This window comes from Scleropages formosus, chromosome 2 (assembly GCF_900964775.1).
Source record: "Scleropages formosus chromosome 2, fSclFor1.1, whole genome shotgun sequence".
Lineage (NCBI taxonomy): Eukaryota > Metazoa > Chordata > Actinopteri > Osteoglossiformes > Osteoglossidae > Scleropages > Scleropages formosus.
Genome location: NC_041807.1, coordinates 40872882 through 40888079, shown reverse-complemented (window position 1 = coordinate 40888079; position 15198 = coordinate 40872882). Strand labels below are relative to the sequence as shown.

Here is a 15198-nt window from a genome sequence, read left to right as displayed (position 1 = left end):
ACACTGGTGATCGCAGCCACCGTGGTACTGTACCCAGAGACCCCCCATCCGGTTTATTTCACATGACGACAGCACTGAACCACGTTGAGTGACATGCGTTGGACCCAAGAGACCAGCAGCGTTTCCCATCTAGACCTCAGATGCAGTCCTTGACGCAGTATGTTGCCCAGTCTGCCAGTGCTCTCCAGGATGGACTGGAGCCCTTCGTGTGACACCTGACGGCTGTCCCAACACCATTAAGCTTCCCTCATCTCTGTAGGTGTTGATAGACTTTGTGGAGTCCTTCTAAGGCCATCAAGGCCGTCAAGTGAAACAAGCCTGATAGCCAAGAAATGTTGAAAAATCAAGTTGGTATTATGACTCTGATTGTTCAATTTACCTAATTGGCTCTTACTGGAGAAGCTTCTAAATAGGCTCATTAAAACTTGCCACCTAAGCAGATTATTCCAGCCCTTAGCCAATTTAGCGAGGCGGCGCGGGGGTGGCAAAACGAACATTCGTAACTTACTGTGATCTCAGTCTGCAGAACCATGATGTTTTGCCTACCTGTCACGCTAACAGCTGCTTTTTGACCTCTTTCAGATTTTTTGGCCATGTAATGATCAAAGTGGCACCAGCTTTCTTCAACCACAGTGCCATGTGGGTAATGTAGTTCCCCGCAGTTTCCATGCACTTGGAGCTCACTGTTTGCCATGGGCAAAAAAAAAAGTGTTATATATTTATACTCACATACACTGTAGAATGAGGAAAAGTGTCGGGAGCAAATGTTTTAACTGCGTCTCACACGTTCAGCTTTCAGCCGAGTGATGGTGTGTTGAATACTTCATCAGCGCCATTACTATAATGTTGCGCGCGCCTCGCCCCAGGGCTATAATCAAGGGCCTTTTGTGATTATTGCATTTCGGAAGAATCACCAGAGTTTGCCGGCACTTCCAGAGCTGTTTAAAATTCGAGTGTGAATACGGGGGGGGGGGGCACGCATAATTGATCTTTCTCTTGGATATTTTTAATTGCTCTCAAAGGGCACTGCGTTATGTAACTGCTAAGCAGGAGATTTTCACCCAAAACAACCTGCTTTGGCGCTTGTCCACTTCACCTAGTTACACAGCTGGGTGTCTTACCAAAGCAGTGCGGTGGAAGAAGATACATGAAGGGTACAAGAGCAGCTGATCCTGCGACCTTTTTGACGCAAGTCCAGCTCCTGAGCCGTGACGCCGCCTGCAGGCCTGGGAAATGGGCTGAGAAGAACACGTCACCTTGTTGCATATGCATAGTACAACGTGGCCTGTAGGATGGATGTACCTAGAGGAGAGCACGTGAAACGGGGAATTGAGGAAGGGTACGGACAGGCTTATCAAGACTCCTGACGCACAGCGCAGGAGCGGAAGAACCCCTCAGCCAGCGTAATCGTCGCCAAGAGGCCGGTGGGAAAACAATATAAAGCAGCAACAGAAGGTGGCGCCCACTGTGACCATGCTACGAGGGACGTCGTGGAAGAAACCACTGCGCATCCTTTGCCGTTTACGGTCGAGAGCCCCGATACAAACCATTTCAGTTTGTGCAGACCTGATTTTTTTTTTTTTTTTTTTGCTATCAAAACTATTCTTTCCCCATCCACTCGAAAATTAGCCTCAAGGCTATACTGATGGATATTTTTTATCATCTGTTACTGTGATTTATTTTCACTTCTTTCAAGCTCTTCCCTGTAATGTACGATGTCCAGCCAGATGGAGCATTTCCGCCAGGGTTTCCTCTTGAGACCCACGGAAAAAGTCTGAGGTTTTTTGGATTAATGTTCCTAGATTTCTACAGAATGTCCTCGGCAAGTGCAGTTCCGGAGATACAAAAGCGGACCGAAGTGCACAAAACAGGATGTAAAGACATACAGTTTGTCCTCCAGAGCGGACAAAAATGAACGGCTGGGTCTCAGACCTATGTGAAGTAAAGGTTTTGTTTGTTTAACCTTCCACGTTTCTAGAGATATTCTAGCGTTGAACAGCTCTTGGAAAGTGTCAGGGGGTGCGGAGTGCTACGGGTCCGACATCAGTCCAGACTCCACTTAGCAACAGGAGAGATTAAAGGACGCCTGTTGTCTTCCACTAAAAGGGCTAAAATGAGCGTGGAGAGGTAATTACGTCGGGAACCCCACGCAGCTGTTTGGGTAGAAAAGGTCCCAAAGCGCCGTGAGATCGCATGCATTATGTATGAAGTGCTAATGGCTGCAGGTCAGCGAGGCCGAACCCGGCGCCGGAGGCACAGGTTGGCTGAGGGCTCCTCCTCTAGGCTTCATCCCTCTGAAGATACGGCGGATGTTTCAAAACCCCGGCATCTCGATGTGCGTCGAACACGGCGCCGTGGATGGCACTCCTGTGTGCCGTACGCCACGCGTACAGAAGCGCTAAAGCTGGCAGGTCCCGTCACTGAACCCTCCTTCCTGCCCTCCTCCATCCGCTGCCGTGTGAATTACTCTGAGCTCCAGGCTGCCCTTCTGGAACATTCTGCGCTTCTGCCTCCTCTGGCCCAAATCGCCGTGCGTGAGCGAATCGCATCGGTTTCATTAGCTGCTCAGTAGACGCAATTACTCACCGCAACTCAAATAACTACCATTTATTTTAACCTCCACATCACAGTAACGAGTGAGCCTTTCGGCCAGCGCTTATCGGTAAAGAATCAATCAATCTATCGATCGATACACCTCTGTATACGTTGATATACAGCTGTGGTTAGTATGTTGACGTGTGTAACCGAGGAATAAGGGTTTAAACAAGGGTTTGAATGCGAGTTCCGTAACCACTAGGTTACATGCTCAAATCTTAATGTACACATATGAAATATTAGAAGTGATTACAGTATGTGACTTAAAAATGAAATGCAAGAGAAATATCCTTTTTACTAACAGAATTTCTTATGAATTGGAATGGTGCTTGTCGTTTAAGAAAGTAAGGGCTCCCGGATTTTCTTCGGCTCTCGAATAGCCGTGGATTCGGGAGGCACGCGGTTCGTTTCAGAAAGCCGGGGGAGGGACGCCAACGCTGTGACCACGAGGTCAGCGGGCGGTCAGGAACACGGGCCGCACTCCGGGAGATCGGCGCGGCCGAGGCCGTCTCTCCAGATGCCGTCCTGAGCGCAGACGTATGTTCCTGCGGGTGCAAACAAAGGAAACGAGCACCTCCGTACCCCACTTTACCATAGATTTACTCCTCTGCATTTATTATTATATATTTATTTTTCTGACACGTTCCTCCAAGGCAGCTTATATTGTGATGTTTCTACGTGAAGCTGCTTACTCACATTTACACATTTGTACTGCAGAGACGTTTTTACTGTGTATGCAGCTGATCAGGGGTACTGTAGCGGGAGTGGGGTTCGAACCCAGGTCCTCTGTAAACAAGGCGACGGCTCCAACTACTACACCACCTGCTGCTGCTCTGATCTGGGTTGTTCTTACAGCCCCAAGCACTACTCTGTTTGGCTGCTTTAGTGCTCCCTCCCAGGAGTTCATAGATTTGTCTATAAACATTTTTGGCATATACTACTCACTCTGCGAAATATATTCCGTGCACAGAAATATTGATGGTATTTACCGTTCGCGTTGCCTTTCAGGACAAACAAAGGGTGGCAGATGTATTGTACAGCAGCCCGATAAGTGGTTGCTGTTACTAAAACATCTCCATTAGGGATTCCATCTGGTGGTCCACAATCAACAGCTGCAATATATAATGAAATACTTTACGAAAAAGCACATAAGAATGATAAATTACGCATACATAACCATCGCAAGTGCCGACCTCAATTACCTTTACAATGTCACAGATATTTCCTTTGGTTTCTTTGGATTAGCATTTGCTGCTGGAATGGGACCGCAAGGCTGCGCTCGTTTTTCGGATATGAGCGCCGAGCTAAGCGGGGAAGCTTCCGGAAGCGTGTATGTGCATCACTCACGGGCGCACTCTGGCATCGGCGTGTCCCAGGTCCCGTCCCTCTGGCACACAGCTCGATAGGATGGGAGATGCTTGCTCCCCTAGACACACACGCAGAGTTCATGTCCAAACTTCAATGCGAAAACTGTGCACGTTCATCAAAGATCTTTTAAAAAATGTTATTTATGCACCGTCACCTGGAGCAGTTTGTATCCTGGCTCGCAGCTCACGTTGAAGCTCTCAGTGAAGATGTACGCAGCCTGGGGTGGATGGATGTGTCCGTGCTGCGGCGGCGTGGGGTTTGGACAGGGCGCGGCTCGGGGGGGGGGGACAGAAAATGCACAGCTCACCTCCCGTCACCGTGAGGCCGCAGCCATACCTTCTTCACGCCTGTTTTTTTAGCACATACTGTCTGACAAAACAATTTGCACAGGTTTCATATGCGCCTGCTCCTCGCGTAAGGGCGGCAATTTGAAGTCACTCCGTTCCCATTCGGAGGGTGAGGAGGGGTCAAAATACCGTTGTTTCCTAAGAAAAAATAAATGGTTCTGGGCAACAGATACGTCATATAAAACTAATTAATATTTCAAAATAAGGGGTATTTTACCCAAGACAATTATAATAATAAATTGTTTTCTAATCAATAATGTACTAACTGTAAAACAATGCTTATTTCTACCTTGCCTTTGAATGTTTTCTTTTCGTGCAGGGTCACCGTAAGCACAGGGTATGAGACATGGTACAAAAATTTCCAGAATTTCGCTCACAGATGTTTATCATATAAAGAAAAAGCCTCACAAGCATGCAGGCATTACACCAATTGTACCCTTGATCAAGGTGCTTAACCCAAAGCAATATGGTAAAAATTGTCCTGTTCTATAAATGGCCAAATATCGTAAGTCAACTTGGAAAGCAACATCGGCTAAAGGAATTAACAATAGTAATAGTATTGAAGGTGCTATTTCAGCCATGATATTACAGTATATTTACTTTAACTGGGGGTTGTTATTGGTCGACGCTGTCAAAGTGACAAGAAGTGAGAAGTAGATACAGGGTCTGTCTTTGTTATGGAAGATACACAGTGTCCTTCTGTTTTGCAGAATGAAAGATGTAATAGACACTGAATAATGTACCTGTTGTGGAGGTAAAAGGACTGCGTAACCAGGCAAAAATGCTGTTGTACTGAATAATAAGCCTGTTGTATGAACAATACATACATGTTGTCTCATAACACTTGGCTTTTTCATTGTACAGAACTGCCATTATTTGCAGGCTGAGTGTGTTAATATTGACCATTATTTAGCTGATGTGTTTCTCCAAGATGACTTACAGTCTTGGATTTGTACACTGTTACTTACAGTGATCATTTATCTCTATCTACAGCAAGTATTTAGATCGAGGGTACTACTGCAGGAAGGGGATTCGAGCCCAGGTATGCTGATCTCAAGGCTTTTGCCGTAACCAGTAGACCACCGAGCACCAGCTATACTTTTTATTGCAACGTGTTTCCGGAAGCAGAACGAAGAGGCCAGGAAGGGGTGCGTTTGGCGCTCTTTCTTCACGGGACTGGCCAATTGCTCCCTCTGCCGACTACCTTTGGGAAGGTAGTTGAGCAACATCTCCTGAGGCCTGAGGTACCTGTGCTGGTGTACCGGATCTTCCAGCCCCTGTTCCTCCCCGAGGCGTCGGCGCTGAAGGCCACTTGCACCCGATGGCTGCCGGTCTGTATCCTCCTGGGGGGAACCGAGCCGCAGAATGGGCCAAACTCCCGTTCCTCTGTGGTGATCTGTAAACCACAGATGTGGGGGTGGGAAAGTCTCCAGGGAGACGGGGCCGCTGGACTAGACAGGTGGTGTCGCCAAGTGTGGGGACGAACACGTAGCCCCGTTATTATCTGCCCTCGACTGCCACGCTTCACTGAGCAACTTCAAGTGAATCCGTTCTTTGAGTTTTGGTCTCCTTAAGAGCTGAAGATCAAAGCTCAGGTTGGACACGACTCAAAGGGCCAATGACCCCTGTCCTCAGTCACATGGCTTCCTACATAGACTCTCAGACCATCTGAACCAAACATTTCTTCAGCTGACCACGTTCCATTTTCTGGTTAGCTTCTGTTAAAAAATCTCTGACACAACTATAAGAAATAAAAGAAAAAAACAAAAGTTTGACTGGTTACCAAGGACACGTGAGACTGAGTGGTGTCGTTGCGAATCTTCAGCGCGCTCCTAGTGAGAAATTCCCCTCATGTGTTTAGTAAGCAGTGCTTTGCATCATCACCTTCGCCCTACATTAAAATTATAACCAATTTAAAATGACTCATAATAAAAGCATATTGTCGCCGCAAGCTGCTATTCGGTGACAGCTGCAGATCGATTCCTCCCGTGGATGTGCGGCATTTGTCAACTCGTTACTCATCAGGAACACACCAACACACACTGTGAACACCGCGCAGGTGAGCTGGATTAGGAGACCCGCACTTCCACTGTTTTAGGATGCTCTTTACCGCCATCTATCAACTTGTCTGCTGAAACAGGCGGATTTCACCCACTACAAATTTTTTAAAAAATTAGAGAACAGACACACCATCAGAACCGCTTGCCCCATACGGGGGTCACAGGGAGCCGAAGCCTAACCCGGCAACACAGGGCGCAAGGCCGGGGGGGGAGGGGACACACCCAGGACAGGATGCCAGTCCATCATAAGGTACCCCAAGCGGGACTTGAATCCCTGACCCACCAGAGAGCAGGACCCGGTCCAACCCACTGCGCCACCATGCCCCCCAGAGAACGAACAAACACTTTCTGAACCGCTCATCCCATACGGGGTCACAGGGAACCAGAGCCTAACCCGGCAACTTAAGGCATAACGCCGGAGGGGGAGGGGACACACCCAGGACAGGACGCCAGGCTGTCACAAGGCACCCCAAGTGGGACTCGAACCCCAGACCCACCGGAGAGCAGGACCCGGTCCAACCCACTGCAGCACCGTGCCCCCCAGAGAACAGACAAAAAAATGCAATTAAAAATAAACAAATAAAGCAGAAAATGATGGTGCAGACACTCCTCTACTTACGTAAATTTGACTTTCGGAAAATATTCCCAGAATATACATTATTTACGGATAGCGCTTTTATTTTACGCAAAACATCTGAAATACATTAAGCGCAAGTCGGCGTAACCAGACAAAGCAGGAAGCTGCATCTTCCCGGTTCCCGCATGTTTTGAGCCGTGAACACTTCTCCTCTCCTTAGTGTAATGTTTTTTCCCGTATTTTTTACCCTTTTCATTATTCACAACACCTGGTAGTAAACGTGGACTTGAAGGAAAACGAGAAGCGTCTCGCAAGAGACCAGCAATCCATTTAGAGATGAAATTGAAAACAATAAGGAAGTATGAAGGTGGACGAAGATTATGGACTACAGCGGGGGAACCAGGTTTAGTCGTATCGACTGTAAATACGATAGTGAAGGATGCTGCACGTATAAAGGAGCAGTGAAAGGAACAGGTAGCGTGAAAACAACAAGAATAACGAAGAAGCGTCAAGGTGCAATAACTGAGAGGGAAAAATTATTAATGTTATATTGAATGGTGGGGGAGGAGGGGGAATCCGACATGCGTAAATTTCGACTTACGTCAGGGGTTGGAGAGCGGTGTAGTTGCGTAAGTCGAGGGGTGCATCTCCAAAAAGCCATAACTCGACCGTACGCTTAATTTCTCCTCTGAGGGTTTAGGGTGCATCTAGAACTGACTGATCGTCTGCCCAAGTGACCCTGAAAGGAACCGGTTTACCTTCAGGGTAACTGCTGGGTTTACCGCCTTTACTCTGGTACTGACTTTCTGAAATGCGGAGGCCAGAGATTCTCGGAAAGCTCATATTACCACGGTGCTTCAGTATTCAGAACCTTTTGTTTCCACCCGTTACCGTGCCCATGATAGCCCTGGTGAACGAAGGGCCTCGACTGTTGCTGTTTTGCACCTCGTTCCCCTTTGAGAAGCCAATAATACACACTGTGCTAATGCAGCAAGCGAACAAAAGCTGCGGTCGGGCAGCTCCATTAGCACGTCTTCGGCGCTTATCGTAGCAAACGTGACATCTCGCTCTTCTTTTCTCCCTTCAGGGCTTCAAAGCTAAAAGAATTCAATTAGGCTGGTTTTCCTATGTCGGGGCGGGGGTGCATTTCTGTATGTAGATGAGCGCATAATAGTTCAAACATACGGGTGAAGCACGGAATCCGCTCCTCACCCCTCGTTCCTCTGCACCTCCAGCCTCCTCCAACCTCCGACACTTCGTGGATGAGTGGACGGAGTTTGAATGACGCCAGAATAGTGATGGATTTGTGATTGGGGGGGAAGCCAGACGCCAGGTTGGGGCATGAAGGGGATTTCACCATTATTTGTATACTGCTGCACATGTTTGGAACAACAGCGCTAAGAATGGGTTAAAGATGGGCTCTGATTTGACAAAATCAAAGGGAAGGTATATAGACAACAATTTCACAATAAGCTTAGACAATAGTTCCAGCATTAGTCCACTGGTGCTGCTATTTGCACAGATTTTTTTTTTCTCTTGAAGGAATCTAGGCTTTTCTCTCAAGGGTACAATAGCAGTGCCCCTGTTGGACGTCTAACAGTGCTTCTAAGTGAAATGACAAATGTCCCATCAGAGTGACCACGGTGTCCTGGGAACAGACCTTTAAGACGTCGTAGGGACATGGCACGTCCGGGTGGGCCTCCACGTCGAAGGGCTCCAGGAAATCCAGCACCACCTGGAAACCTTCCCGCAGGTGGATCAGGTAGTGGCACTCGCTGAGTCCCGGGTAGGCGTTGGGGTAGTCCGGACTGGTCAGCAAACCCGACCTGCGGGCGAGCACCTGACCTCCGCACGGCACTGCGGGCACAACGCACGGCGTCACGCATCCGGCTGCCTGCGCTGGCAGAACGTCCCCGAGCGTGCCCACGAAGAGCACATTTTCCTAATTAAAACGTTTCCCGTTAAAACTCTTTCACGATAACCTCTTAGCGGGTATGCAATTTCTGAAGGAGCGCGAGCACTTTTCGTGACGTAGATAACGACAGATAAAAGGCTGTTAATTGCATAATGGATTAATAGAATTACCAGTTCTGATAAATGAATAGCCGTGCCGCAGAGGCAGAGTTCAGCTAATTTATATAATTAGAATGACTGGAACGTAGATCATCATTTTCGTGTATTCATCACTTGATGTGATATAGTTTTTCCTCTTTTTTTCTCCGCCAAAGAACAACAATTACGAGACATGTCTGCACCGGTAATTGTGATAAATTACCCACCGACGAAGCCTGTTAGTGCCACAAACAGGTATCAATTTTCCGCATCTTTCGCCAGCGCTTTCGTAGCGGCCAGACGCGGTAATTAAACGCGGCCTTTCGGCGGCCGACGAGACGCGAAGGCCTGCATGCGGCCTGGCAGTTTACGACTCTCGGACGAGGCAGAGGCTGTCAGGATGACGCTACGACCTGCCGCATGGCGAGGGCACACGTCAATGTCAAAGGGAGAGAGAGTGAACAAAATCTATATTGTTTTGTGTGGCATGGCTTTCACTAAAAGGGAAGGGTGTCGAATGTTTGTGTGGAAGTGTATATATGTTTATATTACGTTTATTCACTCAGCACGTGCTTTTATCCAAAGAAACGCACAAACAAAAGTGCATCAACGACACGGGAAAGGCTTTGTATGGCATCGCCATGTCGCTGGTTCACATCCCTCCAGTATCTCCTAGGAGTGACATTCAAATAGCAAATGCATAGATAAACATAGCAGATGGTGTTGGACTCATTGATGGAGCTGCCAAGCGATCGGCAGAGAAGTGGTTCTGAAAGAGACGAGTTTGAGACCCTTTTGCAATGCTGGGAGGGATTCAGCAGTTCTGAGGGACAGGGGGAGCCCATTCCGCTGATGGGCTTTGATTTTGAACTCCTTGTTAATGGGACCAGAAAGCAGTCAGAGCTGGAGTAGGATGATTAATAACTGTCGCTGAGGTGTCCGGTTCACTAGGTCCCGTAGGTCCTGTACTACACAGGAAGCGAAATACACGTCTCTCACGGGAACATTTCACGGTACCTTTGTAGGCCATGTGTGGGCTGGTGACGTGTCACTTCATGGCTTTCTATTGCAAAAGAACGATAGAAAAACATGCAGAGAATTATGTGGGATGAATTATCTGGATGCAGAAAAGCTTAGCATGTTGAATATGTTCTTTGTGCCATTTACTGCAGGTACCAAAATGCTTCTGATGTGAAAAATACAGTCAAGTGTGCACGACCTCTGGACTTGCTGACTTCAAGCTAATAAAGATGTACCTTTCGCAATTCTAATACGCTGAACCAATACAAAACTCATTTACCATGACATAATTCAAGAAGACTTTTTAATAAATGTACGCCCCACATCCCTGTGCGGTTCAGCGGAAGCAGAACGTAAACCCAACGTGTCCCCTGCCTCTCTGCTTCCTCCATCAGAACTGCTTTTCAACCCATGTTCCAGCAACAACAGAAGACAGCTTTTAATCTGTTTTCCCCTGTTTTCTGCTGCTTCCTCATACACGATAATAAACCCCTTAATGAAAATACATTAATGGTATGAGGACATGAGGCAGGAATTTTAATTTGCAGACCTCATCTATATACGAGAATATGATCATTCTGCTAGATTACATGTCTAGGGGAAAAAAAAAAATCCACAGCTCAACGTTACTCGAATTAAAGCTAAGAAAAGTGAAGAAAAGATAAGACAGGAGTAGCAAGCTAATTAATAAATTTTACCAAAAGCTTCCCCCTGGCTAATTCCTGATAAGCAAACCCTTCTGGAAGGCTGTCATTTCATGGGTTTTTATGTTGTTCTCTGTGGTCTCCGAGCAAACCGATGTTCTTTTGACATTTAAACCAATAAATAAGAGCCAAGCGCAAACAAAAAGGCTGAGCTGAAATTATTTTTAATTACACGCTTTCGGAACATTAAATTACATATCGTGTTTTGTATTATAAGAGATTATTTTATGAAATGCTGTGTAATGCAGCGCGCGGCTCTCCAGCCTCGCACAGGGGCTCGGCGCTCGTGGGTTTGCAGCCTGTATCACGCTCACTTGCCTGGGCTAGAGAAATGTCACACCTCTGGGCTTCAGCCCTCATACCGCAGAACGATGGTGGGATCATGTTCTGAAACGGTAACGGGTATTACAGCCAAAGGAAAGAACGAGGCCATCATCAGTTCCCCGTCACACTTCACACTCCAGACGTGGGTCTCACGCCGGATTCCCGAGGCTTCATGGGAAAGGTGCCTCGCTGAATTTTTCAAATTTAGGGAGCTGCAAGTACACTTGACCCTTGAAAAACACGGGTTGGAACTGCGCGAGTCCACTCATACGCGGATGTTTTTTCAATAAATATATTGGAAAATTTTTCGTAGATTTACGACAATTTGAAAAAACTCGCAGATGAACAGCGTAGCCTGAAATATTTAAAAAAATTAAGAAAAAGCTAGGTATGTCATGAATGCATTAAATATATGTAGATGCTAGTCTATTTTATCATTTACTACCATAAAATATACACGTAATCTGTATAACATCTACAGTGTTTTGTATCATATAAGACAGACAACGAAAACTTGCTGTATCGATAAATACAATACGGTACTGTAAATTTATTTTCTCTTCCTTCTGATTTTCTTTTCTGTTAGTCTATAGCTTACTTTATTGTAAGGATAGAGTATATAATACATATATAAAATATAAAATATGTGTTAATAGTTTGTTTATGTTATCGGTAAGTCTTCCAGTCAACAATAGGCTTTTAGTAGTTAAGTTCTGGGGAGTCAAAAGTTTTCCACGATTTTTCGACTGCACGGAGGGTCGGCACCCCTAACCCCCGCGTTGTTCAAGGGTCAACTATAATCACATGGGAACGGCTTCAATGTGCCCGTGTGGTGTAGTCTCGATGGCCCTTACCAACGCAGGCTCTTTTGTTGGTGTGAAGTGTATACCCGGACCGGCAAGTGCAGTAAAAGCCGCCCACGTAGTTGTGGCAGTAATGGGCGCACATGGGTTCGCCTTCCACTCTGATGCGGCATTCGTCAATGTCTGGGAGGCAGGAACAAAGAGAAGGGTTTCTACATTAGCCTCAACCATTTGCTGCAAACATCATCGCCCAACACCAACCTTTAACGTCATTGGTTAACACCAACCGTGAACATTAGCTGCTAACATCACCCTTTATTATTAGTTGCTCGAGTGAGCCGTTACTATCACCATATACAATAACAGCTAATAATCTCACCCTTTGGCATCAAAATCTGTTAATGTTAGTCGCTAACATCACCTGATCGCTAGCTCCTGGAACCACCCAATAACATTAGTCGCTAAAGTTAACGGCTAAGCTCAGCGTCTCCGGTTAGCTGCTAACATTGTCTGTTAAAAACAGGCATCATTGTTAAAGGACCCGTTGAGCTCTGACATCTAGCGGGAGTCCGCGTGCGAATATCCCCATGAGACCATTCAGAAGCTCAGTGGCTAAGAAGCTTCTAATGGCAAAGAAGCTGGTTTTAAAGACAATGAGCCACTGTGGGCCATGAAATCCCATTTCATGATTAACCAGCGGGGATTATCTGACCGTGGACTGCTGTAAAACACTCTACACAAGATGTAAACTGGTCTATATGAGGATGAATGTGATCTGCTGTCCAGAAGTGAACATTGCTCAGCGTACTGGTAATAGTTAAGGTTGCAAAGCGTACGGATGAATTATCAATTACCACTTAGCTGAAACCTACTGCAACCTTTAAAAATCTCCCCGCAATAATCCATGTTGGTAATTTTCAGCTTCTGGTTAGAAATACCAAGGATGCTGTTGTAGCAGCACATGTAGAAGGGACATGAAGAATATGGCACCTCCTTCTGCAAAGTATCTTCTCTGCAGCATCACCACCACTGAAGCAGCACGGTCAAACCTATGTCATGGCGTGCCGAGAGCTGTCACTATCAAGACCTCAGTCACAGAGCCTGCTGGCAAAATCAATTTGGCCCTCCACGCTGACGCTACTGACATCTTTTCTGGATGCGGTTGCATTCACTTTCATTTGTTCATTGGTTTGCTTGTTTGTTTTTCAATTTCCCGGCTCACTTCACAACCCCATGTGTGAAAACCATCTGGACAGTTGGTTTGGAGGCTGACTGCTCTAGAAACAATGCCTGAGTCAGCCCACAGCAGTAGCCTACGTGTGTAAATCATCTCCGAGGTCAGGGGTATAGCCGGGTCGCTATGACACGTCACCTTCGGCCGCGTAAAAAGCTCTGAAGCCTGTGAAGCGGCCCTCGTTGGAGTAGTCACTCCTGAAGACCACGGAAATGGAGTTTCCTGCTGAGTAGAACATCGTGTTTCCGGGGGCGTCCTCATGGTCCTTCTCAGCCTCGCCGCAGAACTTCACTGTCTCATTTCCCCCTGAAAACAGCTTCAATCCAGAGGAGACCGTGCACTGTTGGACTACTCATAGGATATGATGACTGAGAGCATACATTCGCTGTGCACTGATGTAGAACACCATAATCCATAGTGGTTGCAGGTGCAGCGCTGCACCAGCCCTTTGCCCAACTTGTGGAAAGATGCTCTTTGCCCACCTGGACATAATCGTACTCGCACTGGTCCGAGTGTTCCAGGCTGAAGTGCGTGAAGTAGAGCTTGACTCGGTGCCCTTCTGGCACGGTGATGTTCCACACCCTCCGCTGGTGGTCTGGATAGGCTAAGGGGAAGCGTGGGGACGTAAAGCTGCCGTAGAGACCCTTCAGGTCTATCCCCGAGAGTAGGGGCAATGAGAACAAGCAGACCACGGCCACCACAGCCCTATATGAGCGGAAGGGGAAGGGGGCAACAGATACGGACTGTTACTGAGAAAGGGTCGAGGTTCTTTTTTTCCATTATCCAAATTCTGTAACTCATGCAGGAAATAAAAATTGATGTTAGTTAATACATCTGCTAAGAAACTTCATTTAATTTTTGTCTTTGGTTACTGATAGCCAGTCAAGTGCAGTTTGTAAACCCCGGACAGTGTAAGGGACACGTATTAAATTTGGATTTCGAGCAGCGGAGGGAACAAAGAATAAGATTTAACTTCTCTCTCCGTTCTGTTTCCTGATAATCAGTGTCAGCAACAAAAAAATAAATAAAATCAAAGATTTGAGGTTCACTGGTTCGGCCACTCAAACATCTGAACATAAAGCTTAAGCGAAAGGCAAACACACACTGAGTAAAGAGCAGGAGATAAGAATTAAGACCATTGAACCAATACTCCCCTTCTCAAGGAGACCACCATGACAATCTACCGTTAAACGCCTTTCTCTGGACGAACGTACCTCTTCATTATTGCCTCTGTAGAACACTGAGGGACGGTCGCTCGGGAGCTGTTAGAGACGTGAATGTGTTCAACACTAATGAACCCAGGAGACCTTTGGCTATGGTGGACGTGAGGTTAGTGAACCAGAATCCAAACAAACAGCAGCTCAGTACTGATCTTTCCTGATTACTCTCGCCGATTGTTTCCACAATATAGCTGTATTTCAGCTCCTTTCAATCCAAGATATTTCATATGTGTCATATGCAAGACAAGAGAGATTGAGGATGTCAGGCAGTTGGGTGTTTCTTGGTTCTTAAGAAGTTGGGGTTTTTGGTGCTAGGCTGACGTGAGAGAATCAAGTGGAATAGAGATGATCAAATCTTGCTGTGTGTAAAAGAAACCACTGGAATGAACACGAACTCTCTGGATAAGGCAACAAATGGAAAGGCAGAATGGCTGAAATCCACGCTGCTACAAATCTGTCTTGGTCTCAGTTGGTAAATGCTGTTGAGTCATCTCTGCCATTCATTTTTATCCAGTCTACATGACTTATTTTTAAGTGCGTCTCCCAAACTCTACCTGCTACAGTGCTGCACCCAATGCGTTTTACAGATCCTACATGTCCCAAAGTGGGGCTTGGTCAACCACCCAGAAGGTATGAGGCACATCCGAGACCATTTTTTTGCTGGACCTCAGAATGCTGTAGACTTCCTTCTAGAAGGTTTGGTCCTCCGCTTGTGTCCTGTTGAATTGTTTCTATTACATAGTAGGAAGTGGTGCTTTTTCCTTTAGATGGGGTTATTTACATTTACATTTATTCATTTAGCTGACACTTTTCTCCAAAGTGACTATAATGTTAAGGTTACAACTATTTACCCATTTATACAGCTGGGTAATTTTACTGGGGCAATTTAGGGTA

General features: G+C 46.5%; 1 protein-coding gene across 3 annotated transcripts; it reads right to left on the bottom strand.

Annotated features, from left to right (window-relative positions):
• Positions 1-971: 971 nt before the first annotated feature.
• On the bottom strand, positions 972-14368 carry masp2 (MBL associated serine protease 2). 3 transcript variants are annotated; one of them, XR_001965217.2, is made up of 11 exons: positions 14299-14368; positions 13567-13789; positions 13223-13400; positions 11902-12033; positions 8608-8804; positions 5559-5706; positions 4118-4236; positions 3943-4021; positions 3585-3707; positions 2898-3140; positions 972-1302 (listed from the first exon to the last, which is right to left on the bottom strand). XR_001965217.2 is itself a non-coding variant. In XM_018733943.2 (10 exons), exons 1-10 carry the CDS (start codon positions 14304-14306, stop codon positions 3058-3060), a joined length of 1290 nt encoding a protein of 429 aa, XP_018589459.1. In that variant the 5' UTR covers positions 14307-14368; the 3' UTR covers positions 1603-3057. The 3 variants fall into 3 exon arrangements, 1 of the variants encoding a protein (XP_018589459.1); XM_018733943.2 differs by lacking the exon at positions 972-1302 and having other exon boundaries at positions 1603-3140; XR_001965218.2 differs by lacking the exons at positions 972-1302; positions 2898-3140 and having other exon boundaries at positions 3632-3707; positions 3798-4021.
• Between the last annotated feature and the right edge of the window lie 830 nt (positions 14369-15198).

Excerpts from the sequence above, each read along its gene's own strand:
- masp2 (XM_018733943.2), bottom strand. Across the intron at positions 12,034-13,222 it reads AGCTTTTTACGCGGCCGAAG|ACATTGACGAATGCCGCATC; the intron begins GTGACGTGTCAT and ends CCTGCCTCCCAG. Across the intron at positions 8,805-11,901 it reads CAACAAAAGAGCCTGCGTTG|TGCCGTGCGGAGGTCAGGTG; the intron begins GTAAGGGCCATC and ends TTGTGCCCGCAG.